This window comes from Triturus cristatus, chromosome 1_2, assembly GCF_964204655.1.
Source record: "Triturus cristatus chromosome 1_2, aTriCri1.1, whole genome shotgun sequence".
Taxonomy (NCBI): domain Eukaryota; kingdom Metazoa; phylum Chordata; class Amphibia; order Caudata; family Salamandridae; genus Triturus; species Triturus cristatus.
This window is the reverse complement of record NC_140580.1, coordinates 37,818,699-37,840,409: the sequence shown is the minus strand read 5'-3', so window position 1 is coordinate 37,840,409 and position 21,711 is coordinate 37,818,699. Positions and strand designations below refer to the sequence as shown.

The following is a 21,711-nucleotide window of genomic DNA, read 5'->3' as shown; positions in this document are numbered from 1 at the left end:
AAGCTTCCTTCACAAAAGGGACAAAACGCACAAGTAGTAGCAGTGTAAGCTTAGAAATAAGAAGCAGTGCGCACTTCCTTCACACACAGGATAAATACAACACAGGTAAAATAGCAGGACAAGTTGCTTTCCCACTTTGACTGGTAGTGGGAGCGAAAGCTACTCTCACACAGAAAGGTAGCAGCATTGCAAGCTTTATTTACACATTGGGAACATACTATAGAACACACGTAGCAGTAGTCAAAGCTTCCAGAGTACACACAGAATAGCCAAAGTACTGAAACAAGCAGTTTTATGATATTGTTTTGGGACTTGCATAAAGCACGTCTGCTACTTTTGTGACATCTTACTATTTGTGGGCAGTCGTAGCTACACTTCAGTATAACAGAGTAAATTAGTATTGCATTGATAGTACACTCCGCAAATCTTGGAGCTCTTGTACCTTGTGCGGGACTCTTCTCACCTTTTGTACTCTGCATTTTGTCGCTTCATTTTCCCCAGCACGTTGTAGAGAGCACTGATCTCTGGATTGATGTGTCGATCTGCACCCCCATGCCGTCAGGGTACACCCACCACACCCCAGGCCCCTGCTGCATCGTCTTGGCACCAGCAATAACCCACTATGTGCTGGATTAGATCCACATGGATCCTGGAATGAAGCGTGACTAAGGGACACTGCTGCAGTTTGTTTGATGGGTGAGCCAAGGGGGCAGTTGCCGCTCCCTACTTACCCCCTTCCCCCCTTTAGATGTTTGGAGGGTTCTAAAGTTAAAATTTCAATGAAATGAGATTATGCATCCATGGTCCCAACATATTCGAAGTTGAAAAAGAAATTATTGAAGTTACAAGCCATTCCGCATAACAGAGTTGTATGGGATTGTGAAGCTTTTAACTTGCAAATGTCCAATAACAATAACAGAGAGCAATCCCCTTTTCCTTCCAGCTAGCTTTGGCTAAACCATGGTGCCTCCAGTAGACCACAGACACTGGTTCGGACAGCTACACTGGGGCAGGATTGTGCTTGCCAGTGTTTTAAGTAGCCCTCAACATATGTCTGATCCATTATAAAGCTCTCAAACAACTACTCGCCCAACAAAACTCAGAAGAAAATTGCGAAAAAGCACAGGCAAATATACATATAGTCTCTAAAGAACTAATACATACTGAACATTTTTGTGAAGATTTGGGTGTACTATACGATAGGGCTGTGGGGTCTTATCATGCAGTACTCTCTTGGGTCCAGTTAGGCTTGTTTACTTAACCTCAACCCTGGGTAGCTGTGGCTGCAAGCACTAAGGCTCAGCAAAGGAACAATGTATAATGCATTTAACAGCACCAAACAACGAAATAATAAAGTCACAACACACGAAAAAATGGGGACACCAATTTATAAAAATAGATATTTTAATTAATTTTTTAGAGACCTTGATTAGAAAAATCCACCAGAGAGTTCCAGAAGATTTCAAACAATATAATAACTTTGAAATACAACTGCAAATAAGCATTTTTTAAACGTTTTAAACTTTTGAAAAGTTTGTAACAGGCTACTCCGGCCTGGGTTAGGTGACCAAATCTGACATGACAGAGATCTAGTGGGCCAGAGATGAGACTTTGGACAGTTACCTGGCTACCAAAGAGGTTTTAGGGCAAGATCCAAACGTTAGAGAACAACCTTCATAGAATACAATGGAGTGGTCCTGATGCTTAGGGATGCAGGCGAAAAGATGATCTGGTTGTGGTGTGGTCGATTGGGGTGTCTTTGTGGTGGTTCCTCGGTCCACAGGTGAAGGGGAGTGATCTTCACCACATAGGTCGGGGTCTATCTAAGTCCTCTACGTTGCAGCAGCAAGCCAGCCAATGCTAGGCTACCGGTCAGTCTGTACCACGGTTGAAGCCACATCCTTGGGTGGGGGCTAGTGTCCCTTGGTTGTTAGGAATCTGAGCTTGGATAAAAATCCTGGGCCAGGAAGGCTCAGGTGCAACCTTTGGCTATCTCAGGTCTGTCCTCTTTGGGGGCCCGGGAACTGGTAGCTGCGAAAATTCGGCAGTGGCTACCAACTTGTCAGTTTGGGCAACTTCAGCTTGTGTCGCTTGTGCTGGTTCGAGAGGGATCAGCCAACTGATCCTTGGAGTCATTGCTGTAGGCTGGGGATCAAGCCAGGAGCCACAGGCAGAGTCAAAACAGAGGGGGGAGGGCTTGTGTGCGTGTGTGTCTCTTGCCATTGTGCAAATGGCAAAGTCGAGCTAGCATTGTAAAACACTGCCCTTCCAGTCTGCAGTGACAGGCTGGAAGCCATTTTGTACTTTGTCACATGGGATGGCACAGATAGTAATGCAACCCTGGGTGGGGACAATGCCTTAAATGCGCTGGGTGACATATACTAGGGAGGTATAAATAAGTCAGTCCTTGCCAATTGTGAGTATCCAATTCGAAATGCAATTCGTAGAGGGTCAGAACACTGGCATTAAGGTCTGCTAAGCAGGCCTCAGTGCACTCACAAGTCGAAAAACCAGCACCATCAATCCAAAACTGTAGGAGTGGACACGCAATGAGGCATTTCCTTACAATTTTTATTTTTTACTTTTCTATCATTGGACCCTGGAAAACAACAAAAAACACCCACATGTAGAATCGAGGGACATTTATAAAATAGAAACACCCATTTCTATAAATAAAGCAAACTCATAATACGTGTGTAAAGACCATTTTTAAGTTCTCTTTTTATTGATCTTCTAATACAAATGTATAAACTATGGGCCAGATGTACTTAGATAGCATTGTGCGAATCCCTAAATGCAAATCACAATGATTCGCAATTATGAAATCGCAAAATGCAAAGTATGAAGGTATATAGTACACCTTTTGTGATTCCTAGGGGGTCGCAAATGACCTAACTCATGAATATTAATGAGGTAGATCGCACTTTGCAACCTCCTAGGAATCGCAAAAAACACGGGGATGGTGGCCTGCTGAAATCAGCAGCCCACCAGGTCCGTGATTGTTTTCAAATAAAGCAATCTTTTTTTTTTCGTAAAGCAGCCAGTTTTCCTTAAAGGAAAACGAGATGCTATATAAAACAAATAGAAAAGTTTTCTTTACATTATTTAAGAGCAGTCAGTGTCCGTGGGACCACTGCCTGCTCTTAAAAATGGTTTTACAAACATTCACAAAGGTGAAGGGGTCCCTTGGGGACCCCTTTCCATTTGAGAATAGGTTACCCCCTACTTGCAGTAGATGGTAAAATGTGAATGTTTTGCTACCGCCAATTGCAGTCACAAAACATTCATACATACAGATGCAATTCGGTATTAGGAAATGACGCCCTAAACACGGCCCTTCCTAATACCGAATCGCAAACCCATTTTGTGATTCGGTACAGGTTACTGAATCGCAAAATTAAGTTTGCTGCATCGGAAAAGCAATTTTTGAGTTTGCAAACGGGCAGATTCTGCGAATCTGCCGATTTGCAAACGCAAAAATGCTTGATACATCTGCCCCTTTATCCCTAAAACACACTGAATATTAAAAAGGAGTTTAAAACACACTGCAATCTTGCTTTCTAGGTCCTCAATGATCAGCTGTACTGACTCATGGTCCTTTTAAAAATAAATTGTTTGCATGCAGCACAGTGGTAGCCCCCTTAGTTCATTTTGCAGTCTACTGAAATACACTATGCCTGAACCCCAGAAACCGCACTTTGGTTTTGAAGGATGGATTGAGGATCTGAAAACACCCAATGCCAACCATTTTTGTGTGTCATGTGGGAGAAATCTATTCTCTCTGAGAAACATAAAAAAGAGAACAGTAGGGCAAATCCCTGCCTTAGAATAGGGAGGTTAAATAGGAATGATTAATAATCCACATTTGTAAAGCGCAAACAATCACCCGTAAGGGTCTCTAGGCGCTGGGGGCCGTCGGGAAGATTAAGCAAGCTATTGCCCAGAGTCACATGGTGCTGGGCTAATCTGCTGCCGGGAATCGAACCGTGATCCCCTGATTCCGGAGATAGTCGCCCTGGCCGCGGCGCCACACCTCTTCCTGGGTGATTATTTCACACAGTCTCTGCAATTAGACTACCTAGGGAGGCTTGACACTCTATATATGTATGAGCTGAGGCCCAAGAAGCCACTTCACAAAAGTCTAGGACTGAGCCATTTCACATTAGAGCAGCTATGGCTGCTTTACTGAAAATGATCGGTTTGCTTTTTGATTCAGATTAAATTTTGCTACAAAATATTTCCGCCTACAGTCTGCTTAGTGAAGCCAAGTCAGTGCAAATGACCGTATTAATTGGCTAATAGCAGTTGAGACTTACGCAATTCTGTTTTCTAAGTATCTTAAAGCGCTTTTTGCATCAAGGGTATGGAGAAAGCACTCAGCCCGAGATATGGCAACCGGGAAGAAGGCGAGAAGCCAGACTGAGATTTAGGTGAAAATACAAAATAATTCTGGAAAGAAAGAAAGAAATGGCAAGCCTATTTGTGTGATCCTTTTGCCCTGAAGGGAACTGCTTACCCTCGATAGCCCACTCGGATGGGTTCCCCATTCTTCCACCAAAACATCCCTTTCAATGATCTGAGCTGGAGATTTATAAATTAGGATGCCATGAAGCTGGTTGTTCTTACATGACAGAAATTGGGACTGACTAGGAGGAGGAGGAGGAGTAGTTCAAGATTTGATCGCATCAGTTCCCCGTTTTCTAAGATTATAGGTCTTCCAGACAATCTTTAAGTGGCTGCTTATGAAATCTTGCATTAAAGGATTAAAAAAATGCAAAAGGTCAATCAGCCAAATGTTTGGTAGTTGTTACATGACATTAACACTTGCTCTCTATGGAGGACACTGTCTTATGAAGGAACCAGATTCTTTATTTTTAGCATTAACCAAAAAAAGCCTATGGCTTTCATTACGAGTGGCCAAGGGCAGGGACACAGAGCAATCTTGATGCTGGACTGTTTATCTTTCCCAGTACATCCTGCTCTGGAATCAACAGGTCCAGAAACAATGGGGTTTGCTGACCCAAGTCTTTGTGCGAAGATTCTCCCACACCCTTGCATGTTCTTTGGAGACAACATGAGGAACAGCAAACAGTCCCCGATCATCAGCTTTGCTCTCCCCCAACACCTCATACCTTACTACATGCCAGAACATCTCCTGCACCTATTTACCACCTGAATGAAACAGGTAGCAAATGTGTGCAGTTTTTGGTCAGTTATTTCTACATGCAGGACTTGGACCCGGTATTCCCGGGTCCACGTGGTAACTCCCAATCCAGGGAAAATAACTTATCATCCCTTGATTTTCGGTGTGGGATACCAGTGAGAACCAGAAATGTACAGACCCAAGACTTGAAGTAGTGAGGTGGTTGTCTGCAGATTCTAAAGCACCTTGTGACTGGAGTCAGTATTAAGCAACCAGTTGCCTAGGTAAGAATAAATTAATAAGCCTTTGTGGCAATGCAACATTTGCTAACAACGCTTGAGCTGATAGCAGTTGTTCTTCCCTATTCTCAGTCAAAGAAACTTTCTGTGGTGTTTTCATACAAAGATATAAAGTAGGTGCCTTGTACATATACAGAACACATGTAGGCTCCATGTTGTAGATTCCGACTTTCTCAACACATTTGTTTCCAGAATTTGACAACATTCCCCTTTGAAGCTGGAAAAGACACCTTAGTTTTGTTGATGTTTTAGAGCGAACTCTAACATATTATTTTATGCAAGAGTGTACTTTCTGTACTTGCTAGTCCAGTGCAATTTGTCTACAAACCCTTGATAGTATGTTAGGTGATGAAAAGTGGAATTAGATTTTGCATCTATTCTGCACAATATCAAGCACTTGTGTCTGTTATGATGTATTATATTCTCCTCTACCAATAACCAATGGTGGCACATTAAAGATTCGCAGTTTTGCTGAAGAAGTCTTTCATGCAACCAAAGGCTGTTCAAAATTAATAAATCAATCAGGTTCGCCTTTTGGCTTGGCCACTGCAGACCTACGGACTTCGCCAAATGCTTTTTGCCAACGCTGTTCATAATCATCACAATGTTGTATCTGAGTGCAATCGTCATCACAAGTGTATATTCGTCATGCCGTTACTGCAGCCCCAGAGTGATGTATAAGTGTTCAGGCACCACCACAAATGTACACTCGTACATAAGTTTTTTTTTTTTTTTGAGGTACTGCCGGAAATGTTTTCTCAGTAACGGCACACACTGTGGAGTAGCTGTGCACTTTAGAAATCTGATTAACAGTTTCAGCTGTGGTGCCAGACCTTTAGGTGTCAATGGGTTATTGCCTTATAAACTGCTCTGTGCCTCTGAAGAAGGATTCCGCTTGTTTTATTTACAACAATCAGATACCCTCAACATGAGGAGATACAAAAGAAATTGCATTGATCAAGACACACAAGGCTAAAACACAAATGAAATGTCATTTTGGTGAACTGTTCATACGCTTAAGTCAACAGGGGATTATGCGGAACCAAAGACACTCATGGACAAAGACACTTAAATCGAAGTAAGTGGAAGCAAAAGACTAGAATGGAGTCACGCAAATGTATTGTGAACTATAACAGGAGGCTGAAAAAGACTGCTGAGGAATAATATGGGGGAGATACCACCTTACCACAGACATGAATAAAACATTCAGAACAACCTTCAAGGGAAAAGAAACTAAGTTATGGTGCAGTAATTTTTGACACTACTAAAGTTCAGCAACTAAAAAGGGATGTGAAACGCTCAGCAATGAGAGCCTATTAGAAGTAATGAACTATAGTCAGCACTAAGGAGTATCCTTAAAAACTGGTTGATTACAGCCAATTATGTTTCAGAAGTTCCTATCGAACAATGATACTTTTTTCCTTCCTTCATTAGGAAATCATTTAAACGCTTCAACTACTTATATTACATGACAAAAGGCTATGCCCGCACAAAAGGCAGAAACGTATCCAACATGAAAGAGCGGGGTGTGAGGTTTTGGGGGAGGGGGCAGAACGAGCTTACAATGTTGATTCAAAACAAATACTTATTGAAAAGCTTTTGAATGACAAGCAATACGAATGGAACAAACATGGAGCATGATGAAATTAAGTACTGGAGAATTATTAAAAAGCAGTCTAAAAGCAATGGAACCTAAGAGGGAATCCAGGCAGTGCAAGAGGTGAAGCTCTGCAAGTCTATTTACACTGCATCGAGAGGGCAAGCTACAAAACCCCTGACCAATGTGCACCAAAGTTTCATTTGAGCATGCAGATCAGATCTGAGGACATGTAGTTTGGAAACCAAATTAAACCACACGTAATTCAGAAACTGAATGAAAACTAAAACTCACTTCTTAACAACTAATGCTGCAGCCAGCTAATGACCTGCATATACCAATTACTAACATCAAAGTCAAAGTGCCAATGAAGGTCTTCCAGCTAGAACCATTTCATTGCATGGTTAGTAGCAGATAAGTAGTTATGTGTGTGGAAAAGGTACAGAAACAGCAGAGCAGTGTAGATTGTAGAGGTCTTGCGTGTATAAGGAACATTTCTGATCTTAGATGGTCATTACAGGAAGCTGTACCAACTATCCACATGTGGGTCATGAATGGAAACAAAGCGGGAAATGAAATAAAAAAAACCTATTTAAACTCGTATTGCTATTTGCTCTGGACAGGACACATGCAAAGAAATCAAGCTTTCCTACCTTTTCAAGCTCCTCCATGTTGCAAACCATGTGTGCACAGGTGGTGAAGATTTCCACTGCACGCGACCTTGTGCGTATCCCATACACCTGTCAGAAAAAAGCGACCAATAACTATAAAGTAATTGTTCAGCACCTTCCGAATGCACAGACACAGAAAATAAATTCATACATCATTGCATTTTATTTCAACAGCATTACAGTCCTTCATAATGCAGTATTACCAAACTTCTAACCCCACAATGTTCATTTTCTGCAACTCACTATGTTCACCCTCCTGGCAACTTTTGTTTTTACAACACCTAAAAACGTTAAAGTGCTGGCACTTCTTTATTTGGTGTTGTCACTACTGTTAGAGTGTGTAGTTGGTATAACGGAGTCACATGAACAGGGCCACTGCCAACCCAGGTCTGGAAAGGTGTCATATACGAGTGCCTGTGTGTTGCGCGCTAACAAGAAAAAACATAACCATAACAACGTACCAACTCCCTCCATCCCCCTCCCTGCCTCCCTGCTAGACGGATTTAAAACTACCCGCCACCCCAACATTGCAGAGCGCTTCATACCCAATACCTGTAACAGTACTTGCGTTTCAGGGGTGAGAAGTCCGGGGAACGCTGTAGTCTAACCCCTCTTTGAAGATCATTATTCATTCGAATCCCGCCTTAGCCGCACGGCTAGTCCTACAGCCGCGGACCCTGGCCTGCCCTTCCGTCTGATGAAGACGGTCACACTAACTGGATATCATCCGGCGGCGTGTTCATTACTTCTTTATTGGCAGCCCTTGAATAAGTCCTTGAAGGTCGGCGATGTCCATTTGTGCCCCGTCCCCTTTTTCATTCATCAGCCTCCGACCTTTGTGCGCTGTCGTCTTCCTGCTCTCGACTGTGATCCTTGGGGTCCCCCTCCACCCCTCGCTGTTGTTGGCGTCTCTCTGACCGTCTGGATCCGTCCACTCGTCGCCACCCCTCGTGGGCCTCTTCAGGAGTGTCAAAAAAACAAGTTTTGCCATCCGCCACTACTCGTAACTTCGCCGGAAATATTATGGAGTAAGTAAATCTCTGCGCCGAAGTTCCTTTTTAATCTCGAAGAAGCTCCTGCGACTTTTGGTAACCGCAGCTGTGTAACCGCAGCAGTGTAGTCCGGGAAAAAGGATACCACAGAGTTTTGGATGCGAATCGGCGGGGCCACTCTTGCTGTTGGCAGTATTGCATCCTGGTCACGGAAATTAAAAATTCGGGTCAGGACGGGTCTGGGAGGTGCTCTAGACTTAGGCTTACCGCCTGGCACCCTGTACGCCCTTTCTACTGAGAAAAAGGTGGAGAGCCCCCTTGGTTGGAGTCTTGTCTTTATAAGTTCCTAAACATAAAGGTCCATGGCCGGGCCCCCTTCACTCTCGGGAATGCCTGTGAGTCGGACGTTATTGCGGCGAGAGCGCCCCTCCTGGTCACCCAGCTTCGCCGCCATTATTTTGTTTTCAGGCTCCAGGTGGCTAACTTTTTTAAGCAATGTGGCTGTGTCCCCGGCCAGGGTTTTCGTTACTTGTTCCACCTCCGTGACCCTTGCGTTCATCTTCTGGAAGTCAGCCCGTAGGAAGGATACATCCGTAGAAATGGTGCCCACCGTTGACTGCACATTAGTGAGAGCGGCCATAATGTCATCCAGTGTCACTTTATTTGCTCCCTCTCCTTCCGGGGCTTTGTCCGGCATTTCTTTGCGGTCCGGCAGAGCCGGGAAGTCTTTTGCGTATGCATACTTGTCCAGTTTGCCCTGGGCGGTTGTGGGTGGGCCCCTGCCCCGCCCCCTTCTTGTCTGGGGAACTTTGCGCCGGCCGGTAATCGCCGGCGCCGGCCGGTAATCGCCGCCGCGGGATTGTCCCTCCACGCGCGGCCTGTCGGTTTTCCTGCCGCGCAATTACCTGAAAGGTGTCGGGGCAGAGCGCTAGTATTGGTCGCACCGCCAAGAAACACGCGGTCCCGGGGGGGGGGCACTCCACCTGGCCGAGTGACCTCTGTCAGCCACTCCGATCGTATAGACAGTCCGAGTGCAGGCATCAGTGACCATGCCCCGGAGAAACCTGTTCAGTAGGCCAGGTCTGCAATGGACTCCGGGCGTTAATTCAGCCGGCTCTCCCCGGGGTCGGTGTCCCTCTTAGTAGTTGTGGCTTAATGCTGCCCCGGGTCGCCCTGCACGCCCCAGGGGTCGCTTCCAGAGTTTATGGCTTCAATAATGGCCTCCACCACGAGGTCCTTGTTAGCTTGGGCTGTGTCCCCTGGAGATGAGCATTTACAGATGGGGCTCAGGAGTAGTGGAGGGCCGGGTCTCTGCTGGGTTCTCCAGGCCCTACTCTTCACCAAGTGGGTGCTCCCGCCTCCGTCCCGCACCTCGTTCCCCCCGTCAGCAGTCCTCGCCTGGAGCCGGGGCCCGACTCATCCCCCGATGGGCTCCGACTCACCGCAGGTCCCAGCAGAAGCAGGCAGCATGACCGTCCTCCTCCCCAAGCACCTCAGGGCAGGTCAAGCTGTAGGTCGAGCAGGAGCCAGCGCCACAGGTGTCCCTCCTCCGTCCGCCTCTCGATGCCGAAGCCAGGGGAAGGGGGGGGGAGAGAAGAGGGGGAGGGGAACCGGTGCGATCTTGTGTCGGTACCCGACCGTGCCGCACAGCCCCCAGTACAGGCCGCCGGCTCTGATGGACGTGCTCACAAAGCCGGCAGTTGAGCGTCGCCCGCTGGGTTCGAGTCTAAGGCCAGTCCCCGGCCTCAGCCTCGTGTGCAGGCCGCACCGCCTCACCCGATCCCTCCAGCTTCACACGCCTGGAGGGCAGATCGATCGGTGCACCGCTGATTCCGGTCTTCTATGGTCGTCTTCAAAGTAGGATGATTGTACGGATTATGTGCCGGATTTTTAGGGGAATCTACTCTGCCCCCGGAGCGCCTCTAGGATGCGGCCATCTTAATCGGCAGCAAGCCATGCCCCCCATCAGAAAGTGCTGGCACTTCTGCATAGGAATTCAGACCCAGTGCTGCAAGTTTGGACTCTTTCACAAGTTCAAAGTCTACAGTGAATTCCTTAAAAATCTAACGACAATTCAGGCAGCGCTGTAGACTTTCCAACAAGGAACGCTGCTGTACTTTCTTATTCAGATACGGAATGAGCATTTGACCAAGTGCTTTGAGCTCGCCTGCCTCAATCAATTTCCTAGTTGTCCAGCAAAGTGGTTTGTGTGTGTGAAAATTCTCACAGTTTGTTCTAAATCACTCAATGTGAAATTTTCAACCAGTTCCCATTCTAGCAGGAATAAAGACACCAAGCAGTTTGGTTTGCCTTTAGGACTATCCTTTTGATTTATCCTGTCTGACTGCAGATTAAATACCCAACCTGCCCTGCTCGGTAAACGGGTATTTGAATAGCATAGCTGTTGTTGTGGACTTGTGGATGCAAGTCTCTCAGTTTACCCTGAAACAAGTTCAGTTAGAGTACTCTGACTTCAAGGTGGGCTAGTAATGGATTTGACCTGACTGCTTCCAATACTATGGCTTCCTTTTAGGCCCCCTGCCACATTCTGACGAACCGGACAACTCAGCTGACTACTAACAATAGAATCAGGCTCTAATCTAAAAACAACATTAGAATATTGATACGTATGACAAACTCAGAATTAAAGGTGGGAGCTAATTGGTGAAAGGAAAAAATAACGGTAGAACTGAATCTATGAAAAATAAGTATGGCACTTCAAAAAGTGTATTATTTAATCTAATGTGAAAAATAATCACCCCAAGAACAAGGTAAAGACACTTTTGAAGCTTGCCTGTTCTATGCATATGCTGGTTTGCACACCGGACATTCAGCCTTTCCACGCTGTGGCTTACAATAAGACAGGGGCTCACAAAAATGCCAAAGTGGTACCCCCTGCTATGAAAGTCACCTCCTTACACAAGTTATTTTGCACAGGATACTCAGCCTTTGCCATCTAAACTCCATGACAGATGGCGGACACCGAGGACAGATGTGTCTTTCTGTTGGATCATCTTGATGATGAAGAGGTACTTTTAACTAATGTATACGCCACAAACACTAGTCAGGAAGAATTTTATGACACCCGATCAGTAGTAATAACCCAGTGTACTTGGTCCCACATGCTTCTGGGTGGAGGCTGTAATGGGGTGAAGGACTTTTACAGGGATACATCTCAATCTCCACTGGCCATGGCAGCATCAATAAGGATAGCCAAGGCTTTGTCAACTTTGCGAAAATACTGGTCACCAACGGATGTCTGGGCAAAGGAACATACCAATCTTAAAGAGTATTCCTTCTTCTCCTCCATTTACGACATCCATGTTAAACTTGATAAAATATATAGCAGTTAGGACCTGCTTCCCTAGTTAGCTAGCACAGAATACTGGGTTAGGACATGCTGACCATAAACCACGGAGTGTCCACTTTTTTTTTTTTTTTCGGGGACATAGCCAATCCATGATCTGAATGTCAAGATTGCAACACAGAGCACTGGAGGACCCTTCCTTTGGGGGAAGAACTTGACAGAGTTTAATGCCAACAAGAGAACCGCATCAGAAGTCACAACAAATTGGTGGCTTTTAAGGCAGTGTTAAGCAGCTCATGAATAGCAGCAACACACAGCATTACAGCAAAACTCACAGGAAGGTGAGCCAGCATAGAAACCCAAATTGGCCCCCTCAGATCAGATCATTCTAAAAACTTAAAGTGATAAGGAGAAACATGAGCAATATGAGGAGCAACACACCAGTGGCGTAACAAAACCTGAGGGGGGGCCCCCCCTCGGACTCAGCCAAGAGGTCTCAGGCCAGGGTATGTGCTAATGGGCCCCCTGGAACTGGGCTCCCCCTACACCGCGGGGGGTCTATGTTACACCACTGCAACACATTACACAAAATAAAGTGAGTTGTCATAATTAAAATGCATATGTAATCTCTTAGCTGGTAGGAGCAGGTTGAATCTTGCCCTGGCTTATCTACCAAGACCAAAGAGGTTGGCCCAATAAGCAAATAATAGATGTAGTGAGACAACCCTGATACAACAGGTTATTACTTAGGTTGTTTTTCTATTATTCTACTGAGCTATACTCTGTACAACAGAGGCAAGTGGATTTCTACTACTGGATTGCACTACTACAGAGACTGCACCCAGATCACAATGTAAGAGCATGGGCGTTACTTAGTCAGTGATCTTCAGTGGGTATAAATCTTACATTTCCTAACTAAGAAAGAATGGAGGTGGAGGGGTGAGAGAACCAAGAGGAAGAGGGTCAGTACTGATTTGCATAAGGTGTGCCTCCGTCTACAGTGGCACATTGGTCAACAAGCAGGGAGTTCGAATGCTACCCCAAGGGATTGCTACTGGTTAGACCACTTGCAAGCATTCATCCCATCAGCTTTTAGGTGTTTGATTGGCAGTAGTATGCCTGGAAACCTGAGATTGTCACAGCTTTCCAAGTCATATACTACCAATGTTTGTAAATTCCCAAAAATAGTACATTTGTACCCATTCAAGGAGTACTTCTATGGGCGCACATTTACTAATTTATTTTGTTAAACTTATCACTTTATGGGCCTGATTCACAAACATAAAATTATTTACACTTTTGAGTAAGTTTAATATTTTTTAGCTATTCCCTATTTATACCAAAAGTGTCTCCACCAAATTGAAGGGTCTGAGGGCTATTCACAAGCAGCATTTTGTGATACTTCTGAAGTACTACTGCAAAAAACACAGCAGTACTTTAGAAGTGCAGTTTGTGAATAACATTTTATAGTAAGTAGGTTTGTATTAATTGATTTAGACCTTTAACAAGGTCAACAATTAAAGTTGAATACAAAGAACACACAGACATGTATTAAGTCTCATTTTTAATATTCTATCTTGCGAGTTAGACCATTTTCACTCCCCAGCTGGACTCTACACCACGTTGCTGTTTGCAATGCCTCGATTAGCCTTAATAAGCGGTCAGGGATCCCCATTTTCTCCAATTTCCTCCATAGGGTGGGTTTGTCGAACCTATTAAAAGCTGTTGAGAAATCTACAAATTAACTATAGACTATCTGGGATTTCATTGTAATGTATTGGTCAATTAATGTTTGTAAAAGTCCGATGTTATCAATAACTGAGTGCTTAGGATGAATGCCTGCCTGGACTATCGGAATCACACCCTTGGAAAAGGCACAGTCTTTCAGGTGGTCCAGGATACTTGCAGCGAAGATTTTCCCAGTTGAGTCCGGTAGAGCAATTTGTCTGTAGTAACTGGGAGAAAGGCATGAGCCCTTCTTTAAGAGTGGAATAAAAATGCTCCTAGTCCATGATTTTGGAATTCGACCAGTTTCATAGCTGTGACTGAACAGTGGTGCCAAGAACTTGCACCATCCTTCAGGATTATTTTTAAGGATTGTAACAGGAATCTTATCAGATCCCATCGCAACAGAGGCTTTCGCCCTCCTGATATACGATTTAATTTGTTCATCAGTCGGGGCACTTATCAGACAATCTGTTTCGTGAATACGCTTGCTATTAGAAAGGTCACTTTGACAAAGGTTGACCAGATTTGTTTTGTAGCACTCCAGTAGATACCGTTCCCATTCATTTTGGGAGACCGGAGATGCTGTTTGGGATTTTTGGGCTCCGGTTGCTTTCGTTATTAGGCGCCAGAACTGCTGGTTATTGTTTTGAGAAACTGCCATCTTCAAGTCAGCCCAGTTTTTAGCCATAATTTCTCTTTTTCTGGTCAGTTTTTAACTTTTTTCTGTAAGATGGAGATTTCTTTTTTCCTAGGGGCTGGGAAACCGAAGAATTGCAGTCAAATTAATCTATTTATAACATAAAAATAACAGAACGTGTATTTGTAAAGCGCACGTTCACCCATTGGTTTCTTGGTGCTGAACAACAGATGTTTATTGTTAGCCAACTTAAGGGTACTCATTTTATCGAACTCAGACGGAAGAAAGGCTGAGTGGACCCGCCGGGATTTGAACCTGTGACCATGAGGTTGAACACAGGCCCCTGCAGTGGATGCATTAGTCCACTGAGCCACCAGACCCGGCTGGTAAGTTATGTGTCTTGACATACCATCTATAGGGTTATTCATATTTCTTGACGGTTTTGATTTATTAATTATCGGAGCAACCAGTTTCTGGATTGCTTTAACATCTGCCGTAAGGATCTGTTCAAAATTTAGGACTGCATTGATTTTCATATTAGATTGGAACAGCTGCAGAGCGATGCTCATAGTATTCAGTTTATTCAAGCTGCGAGTGTTCTATAGGAGTCTGCCCAGTTTGTGGGCTATTAAAGAATCTCCATTGATTTGTGATAAGGACCAAGAGGAGGGAGATAGAAGCTTTAGTTAGATTTTTTATTTCATTATTGCAGGATCACGGCTTTGTGTAAAATGAGTACTGTGATTTCTGAAATAAGTTGTGACTACTAATACGTAATCTAATATTGACAGACCGGGGACTCCCATTCTTCTATGATGCTGAAATATTGCCTTCTGTTCTGCAGTTCAAGATTATTCCGTTAACTGACTCTAAAGTCAGTTTCCCTTGCATATTGCCTTCTATGGACCCTGGAAAAATAGGATTTGGTAGGGAACAGAGTTCATCAAAGTCTTTCCTTCTGGATGCTGTTATCATGGTGTTGGGAATTTTCGCATTAAAGTCCCAAAAAAGAAGGAATGACGGATTGATTCCAGAGTGTGTGAATGATTCTACTAGCTCAAAGATATTTACCAATAATGCGCTAAATTGCAAGCCAGGAGGAGCATAAACATTAAACAGAAATCACGTATCTGCAGAGGTCGAACTTTCCTTAGGGATTTTTAACTTAATGCACTGGAAATTTTTGCTGGGTAAGGGGATTATTTCAAAGTCCCACTTAATTTCTCTGATATCAGAAGAGCTAAACCTCTCTTTGCATGACCGCATCTCAACCTTTCTAATGTTATTTCAAAGACAAAGTAGTATTTTTTTATCAAACTTATTAGAGGCCCAAGTCTCTTGAAGGCAGGCAATTGCTGGAGAAGTATCTAAGATTAGATAATTTAGAAAATTCGAACCTTGCCATATTCCAGGAAACTATGTCTATAATTTTGCTAAAAATGTATTTTAGATCCTCTTCCCTGCCTGTTGGCATTTAAAGAGCTTGTAATCCATGTCCAAGAGTTACTTTTTAGCGAATTCCTGTGGTTAGAATTAATATGGTTCCAGATCTTTCTGTCTCCATCTTCAAGGTAGATGGTTAGGATATCTGCTTGTACAGAACATGAATGCACTTTCTGATAATTATTTTGTAGTTGATGCAGTAGGGCTGTGAATTTCGAGAAAGAGTAAACTGCGGGGCAGCGAAGCATGTTCCGAGGTAGAGTGGGTTGGTTGAAATTGACTACTGTTACGATGCCGCTTCACTCCTTGAGATAAAAAAAACGGGAATGCAGACGTGGGGCCAGGAACGGGAGTTGTGTGCGCACGCGCGAAAGTGGAACTCGAAAGTGAAACTGATCACGGTCCAGATGGCGCCTCGGACGGTGAAAGCTGGCGGGTGCGCACATGCACGCTAGCCTGCACACAAGCTTGAGGCCACCAAAAGCATGGGGTAGCACTTTGAAAACCCCGCTTACTAAATGTCTCGCAGCGCATGCGCTGGCTCAGGCGGTACCTAAAAACAGGGCATTTCCTAGAGACTTCTGTTCAGAAACATGGATACAAAATCTAAGATTTGGAGTTGAAGTACAGATGAACAAGTTACTTACCTTCGGTACCTCCTTATCTGACAGAGTATCTAGCAGCAGATTTCTTACCTTAGAATTATACCCAGGCGTCATCCGGATAAGGACATTTTAGAGCAGTACCTTTGCGCACCGATAGGTGGCATCTTCCGGCTCTGCGCCGTCCGCACCAGGAGTGACAGACATACGCTGTACCTGTGTAAGCCCCACCTTGGGGCACTGATGTCAGTTCATTTTTGCAACTTTCCACACTACGAGCGTGGAGCTGGCGATGAAGAGTGACCATTGGTGGGAGTTTCTAGCGTCCATAGTAAGGGGAAATGTCATCCTTTAATCGGAGCTTGGAGGATGGAAGGGTTGGTAAGGAATCTGTGGCTAGACAAAGTCTATCAGATAAGGCATTACAGAAGGTAAGTAACTTCTTCATCTAATAAAGGCTTCTAGCAGCAGTTTCCTTACTTTAGAGTAGATACCCTACCAATGCCTCAAAGGAGGTGGGTCTGCCATCCCAACTTAGACCAGAAAGTCCGGCAGGACCGAACAGGCAAAATGTCCATCCCGACACACCTAACTGTCCAGGCAGTAGTGCTTAGTGAATCTGTGCATTGAAGCCCACGTTACAGCTTGACTGATATCCAGGACTGAAACTCCACAAGCTAACGCAGTGTTCGCAGCTGTGGCTCTGGTAGAATGAGTGAGCGATTGGCCAATGCACAGAAGATCTTTATGCAGAGCACTATCTGCACAACCTTCCCTTTGCTGGCCTCAATGTACACTACGAGGAGTTAGTTGTCCATCCAGAATTCTTTTAAGATGTCAAGGTATTTGCATGTAGCCAGGTTCTGAGCTGGGATGGTGCAGTGAGCTAAAAAACGGTGATGGATTAAAACCATGATCTCTTGACTTGGTAAGAGTATTCTGCATCATTCAGAAACTCTGTCCATCACCACCCCCTTTTTCCCAAATCGATTTTATCCACACTCAGTGTGGGAGGGTATGCTCAGACGTGAGTCCCTTGCTCATTGCACCATCAGGATTTAGGCAAGCCGGGCCGACGAAGGCTGTGATGCCAGAAACCGGTCCCCAGAAGCTTGTTTCCTTCCCAGTATAAGAATTGGCTTGGTAGTTTGGTTTGCCCTGTTCCCATCATGCACTGGGACAGGTACAGACTAATTTGCATGTAGCCAGGTTCTGAGCTGGGATGGTGCAGAGAGCTAAAAAACGGTGATGGATTAAAACCATGATCTCTTGACTTGGTAAGAGTATTCTGCATCATTCAGAAACTCTGTCCATCACCACCCCCTTTTTCCCAAATCGATTTTATCCACACTCAGTGTGGGAGGGTATGCTCAGACGTGAGTCCCTTGCTCATTGCACCATCAGGATTTAGGCAAGCCGGGCCGACGAAGGCTGTGATGCCAGAAACCGGTCCCCGGAAGCTTGTTTCCTTCCCATTATAAGAATTGGCTTGGTAGTTTGGTTTGCCCTGTTCCCATCATGCACTGGGACAGGTACAGACTAATTTGCATGTAGCCAGGTTCTGAGCTGGGATGGTGCAGTGAGCTAAAAAACGGTGATGGATTAAAACCATGATCTCTTGACTTGGTAAGAGTATTCTGCATCATTCAGAAACTCTGTCCATCACCACCCCCTTTTTCCCAAATCGAAAATTCGAACCTTGCCATATTCCAGGAAACTATGTCTATAATTTTGCTAAAAATGTATTTTAGATCCTCTTCCCTGCCTGTTGGCATTTAAAGAGCTTGTAATCCATGTCCAAGAGTTACTTTTTAGTGAATTCCTGTGGTTAGAATTAATATGGTTCCAGATTTTCCTGTCTCCATCTTCAAGGTAGATGGTTAGGATATCTGCTTGTACAGAACATGAATGCACTTTCTGATAATTATTTTGTAGTTGATGCAGTAGGGCTGTGAATTTCGAGAAAGAGTAAACTGCGGGGCAGCGAAGCATGTTCCGAGGTAGAGTGGGTTGGTTGAAATTGACTACTGTTACGATGCCGCTTCACTCCTTGAGATAAAAAAAACGGGAATGCAGACGTGGGGCCAGGAACGGGAGTTGTGTGCGCACGCGCGAAAGTGGAACTCGAAAGTGAAACTGATCACGGTCCAGATGGCGCCTCGGACGGTGAAAGCTGGCGGGTGCGCACATGCACGCTAGCCTGCACACAAGCTTGAGGCCACCAAAAGCATGGGGTAGCACTTTGAAAACCCCGCTTACTAAATGTCTCGCAGAGCAACGCATGCGCTGGCTCAGGCGGTACCTAAAAACAGGGCATTTCCTAGAGACTTCTGTTCAGAAACATGGATACAAAATCTAAGATTTGGAGTTGAAGTACAGATGAACAAGTTACTTACCTTCGGTACCTCCTTATCTGACAGAGTATCTAGCAGCAGATTTCTTACCTTAGAATTATACCCAGGCGTCATCTAGATACGGACATTTTAGAGCAGTACCTTTGCGCACCGATAGGTGGCATCTTCCGGCTCTGCGCCGTCCGCACCAGGAGTGACAGACATACGCTGTACCTGTGTAAGCCCCACCTTGGGGCACTGATGTCAGTTCATTTTTGCAACTTTCCACACTACGAGCGTGGAGCTGGCGATGAAGAGTGACCATTGGTGGGAGTTTCTAGCGTCCATAGTAAGGGGAAATGTCATCCTTTAATCGGAGCTTGGAGGATGGAAGGGTTGGTAAGGAATCTGTGGCTAGACAAAGTCTATCAGATAAGGCATTACAGAAGGTAAGTAACTTCTTCATCTAATAAAGGCTTCTAGCAGCAGTTTCCTTACTTTAGAGTAGATACCCTACCAATGCCTCAAAGGAGGTGGGTCTGCCATCCCAACTTAGACCAGAAAGTCCGGCAGGACCGAACAGGCAAAATGTCCATCCCGACAGACCTAACTGTCCAGGCAGTAGTGCTTAGTGAATCTGTGCATTGAAGCCCACGTTGCAGCTTGACTGATATCCAGGACTGAAACTCCACAAGCTAACGCAGTGTTCGCAGCTGTGGCTCTGGTAGAATGAGTGAGCGATTGGCCAATGCACAGAAGATCTTTATGCAGAGCACTATCTGCACAACCTTCCCTTTGCTGGCCTCAATGTACACTACGAGGAGTTAGTTGTCCATCCAGAATTCTTTTATGAGGTCAAGGTAGAACGACAACGCTCTTTTTGGATCCAGATGGTGGAATCTCTCCTCTTCCTTATAAGGATGAGTCAGGGTAAAAAGGTAGGTAGGGTGATGGTCTGGCTTATGCGAAAAGCAGTGACTACTTTCCGAAGGAAGGAGGCACATGTCTGGAGAACCAGTTAGAAAGTACTATATTGAAGGTGCACCGTGCGAGCCTGTAACTCGTTGACCCTCCTGGCGATGTAATGGCCACCGGTAAAGAGGTCTTGATGGTGAATAACCAAAGAGGGCAGTTGTGCAACTGCTCAAAGGGTGCGCACATCACAAAAGTGGGGACCAAGTTCAAATCCCATTTGGGCATGACGAATGGACTTGGAGGACATTTTTGCGAAATCTTGACACAAAGGGTGACAAAGAAGGTTGGTTCTGGAACCGCACAAATGCATAAATGGCTGAAAGATAGCCCTTAACTTTGCTTAGAGCAGAGCCCTGCTGGGTCAAAGAAAACAAATAACACCTGAGAAAGAGGATCAAATTGGGGATTAAATTAATGCTTTTCGATACACATCATGCTTCAAATTTGTCCCAGTGGCAGACCTATATCATTTTGGTGGAGGGACACTGGCTACCAGAATAACATTACAGACTTCAGGAGGAAGGTCAAAGGTGGTCAACTATCATTGCTCAATGTCCATGCATGAAGGCAGTGGGAGTGCAGGTTAAGGTACAGAATCCTTCCCTGTTGCTGAGACAGAAGATGCTCCCGAAGAGGCAGCTTGACCGGATAACCAATGCTCATGCCTAACAGCTCAGGATACCAGACTCTCTGTGCACAATCCAGAGCCACAAGAATAACTTGAGCTTGGTCGTTCCTTATCACCTTGTGAACTCTAAGCAGGAGGGGTACTGGAAGGAAGACATACAGGAGCAGGAGTTCAATAAAAAAGAATCTTTGAGCAAGAGAAGACTTAGAAACTTGACTGTGACAAAGAATACATGAACCCACTCCTCCCTGCTTGTTGCAGCACGACATGGCGATGGGTTTGAAAACACCTGTACAAACCTTCCCTTGATGGAGGGTAGAAAGGCCTTAAATGCCAAGTGAATCCTCTAAAGCTCTAACAAGTTTATGTGGAGTCCGTACTCTATCGACACCAGAGTCCTCTCATCTCCACTTGCCCAGATGGCTGCCCCATTCCAGAAGTGACACATCTGTCACTACAGTCAATTCTGGCTGGGGAAGGGAGAGGGGTCTGCCACTGACACAATCACGGTTCGTCAGCCACCACTGTAGGTCTTTTGCCCTCCGAAATCTGGACCACATTGGAGAGATTGCCCAGATGCTGCACCCACTGGAACTTCAAGTCTCACCGCAAAGCCCACATATCGCAGCGGACATGCATTACTAGCAGGATGCAGGAGGCGCGAGGCCCAGCAGCCGCACAGTCTGTCTCACACAAAACCAAGACATTCAGCGCCTTCTTCCATACAGACGCCCCAGGTGCCCAACAAGGACGCCATCCCAATCATCCTCGACTCCGACAGGGAGCAGGACCGGCGTGTTCTAGAACCATGACTTCCGGGTTGGAGCCAGGGCCTTTTGTCTTTGACAGGCCCAGAACAGGGGACGAATGGGAGGGGTGTGGCGATCCTGATTAATATCGCCACCCACTGGATGATTCGGAGGACACCTGGTTTGAGGATCTGGTGCGAATCAGTGGGTTAGACACCCGACATCAGCTTGGTCTCCACTCACACTTTCCAGATGAGAGGACTGCTCATTACCCTGCCACACCTGGGTGAGTGCCTATCTGCATTGGGTCTTAAAAACGTTTTGGCTTCCTGACTTACACCAGGACCAATCCACTTGTATCCGACCAGGACTCTATCTATCTGTTTCCATGGACTATCATTGGTGTCTTGTGGTCTTTAGCATTGTTTTCACTTAACCCTTTAAAAACTCATAAAATTCATATCTCCCATTTCCCTTATTGCATTTTTACTGTTTTGGTCTTATTTTACTCATACCTTTATCTTTAAGTGTGACTTTCTACTGTGCTTGCTCTGCTTAAATACTTTACACATTGCCTTTGTTGTTTTAACAATACTATATTATAGGG

The 21,711-nt window shown here is 45.1% G+C and overlaps 1 protein-coding gene across 3 annotated transcripts in view; it reads right to left on the bottom strand.

The window, feature by feature from the left end:
- Positions 1-21,711, bottom strand: part of LOC146866700 (importin-9-like) — a 372,779-nt gene that overhangs the window by 150,870 nt on the left and 200,198 nt on the right. For all 3 annotated transcript variants that reach the window (XM_085600471.1, XM_085600450.1, XM_085600461.1), the window contains exon 6: positions 7,693-7,779. In XM_085600471.1, the coding sequence (XP_085456597.1) occupies positions 7,693-7,779 (87 nt within the window). The remainder of the gene's footprint in view (positions 1-7,692; positions 7,780-21,711) is intronic.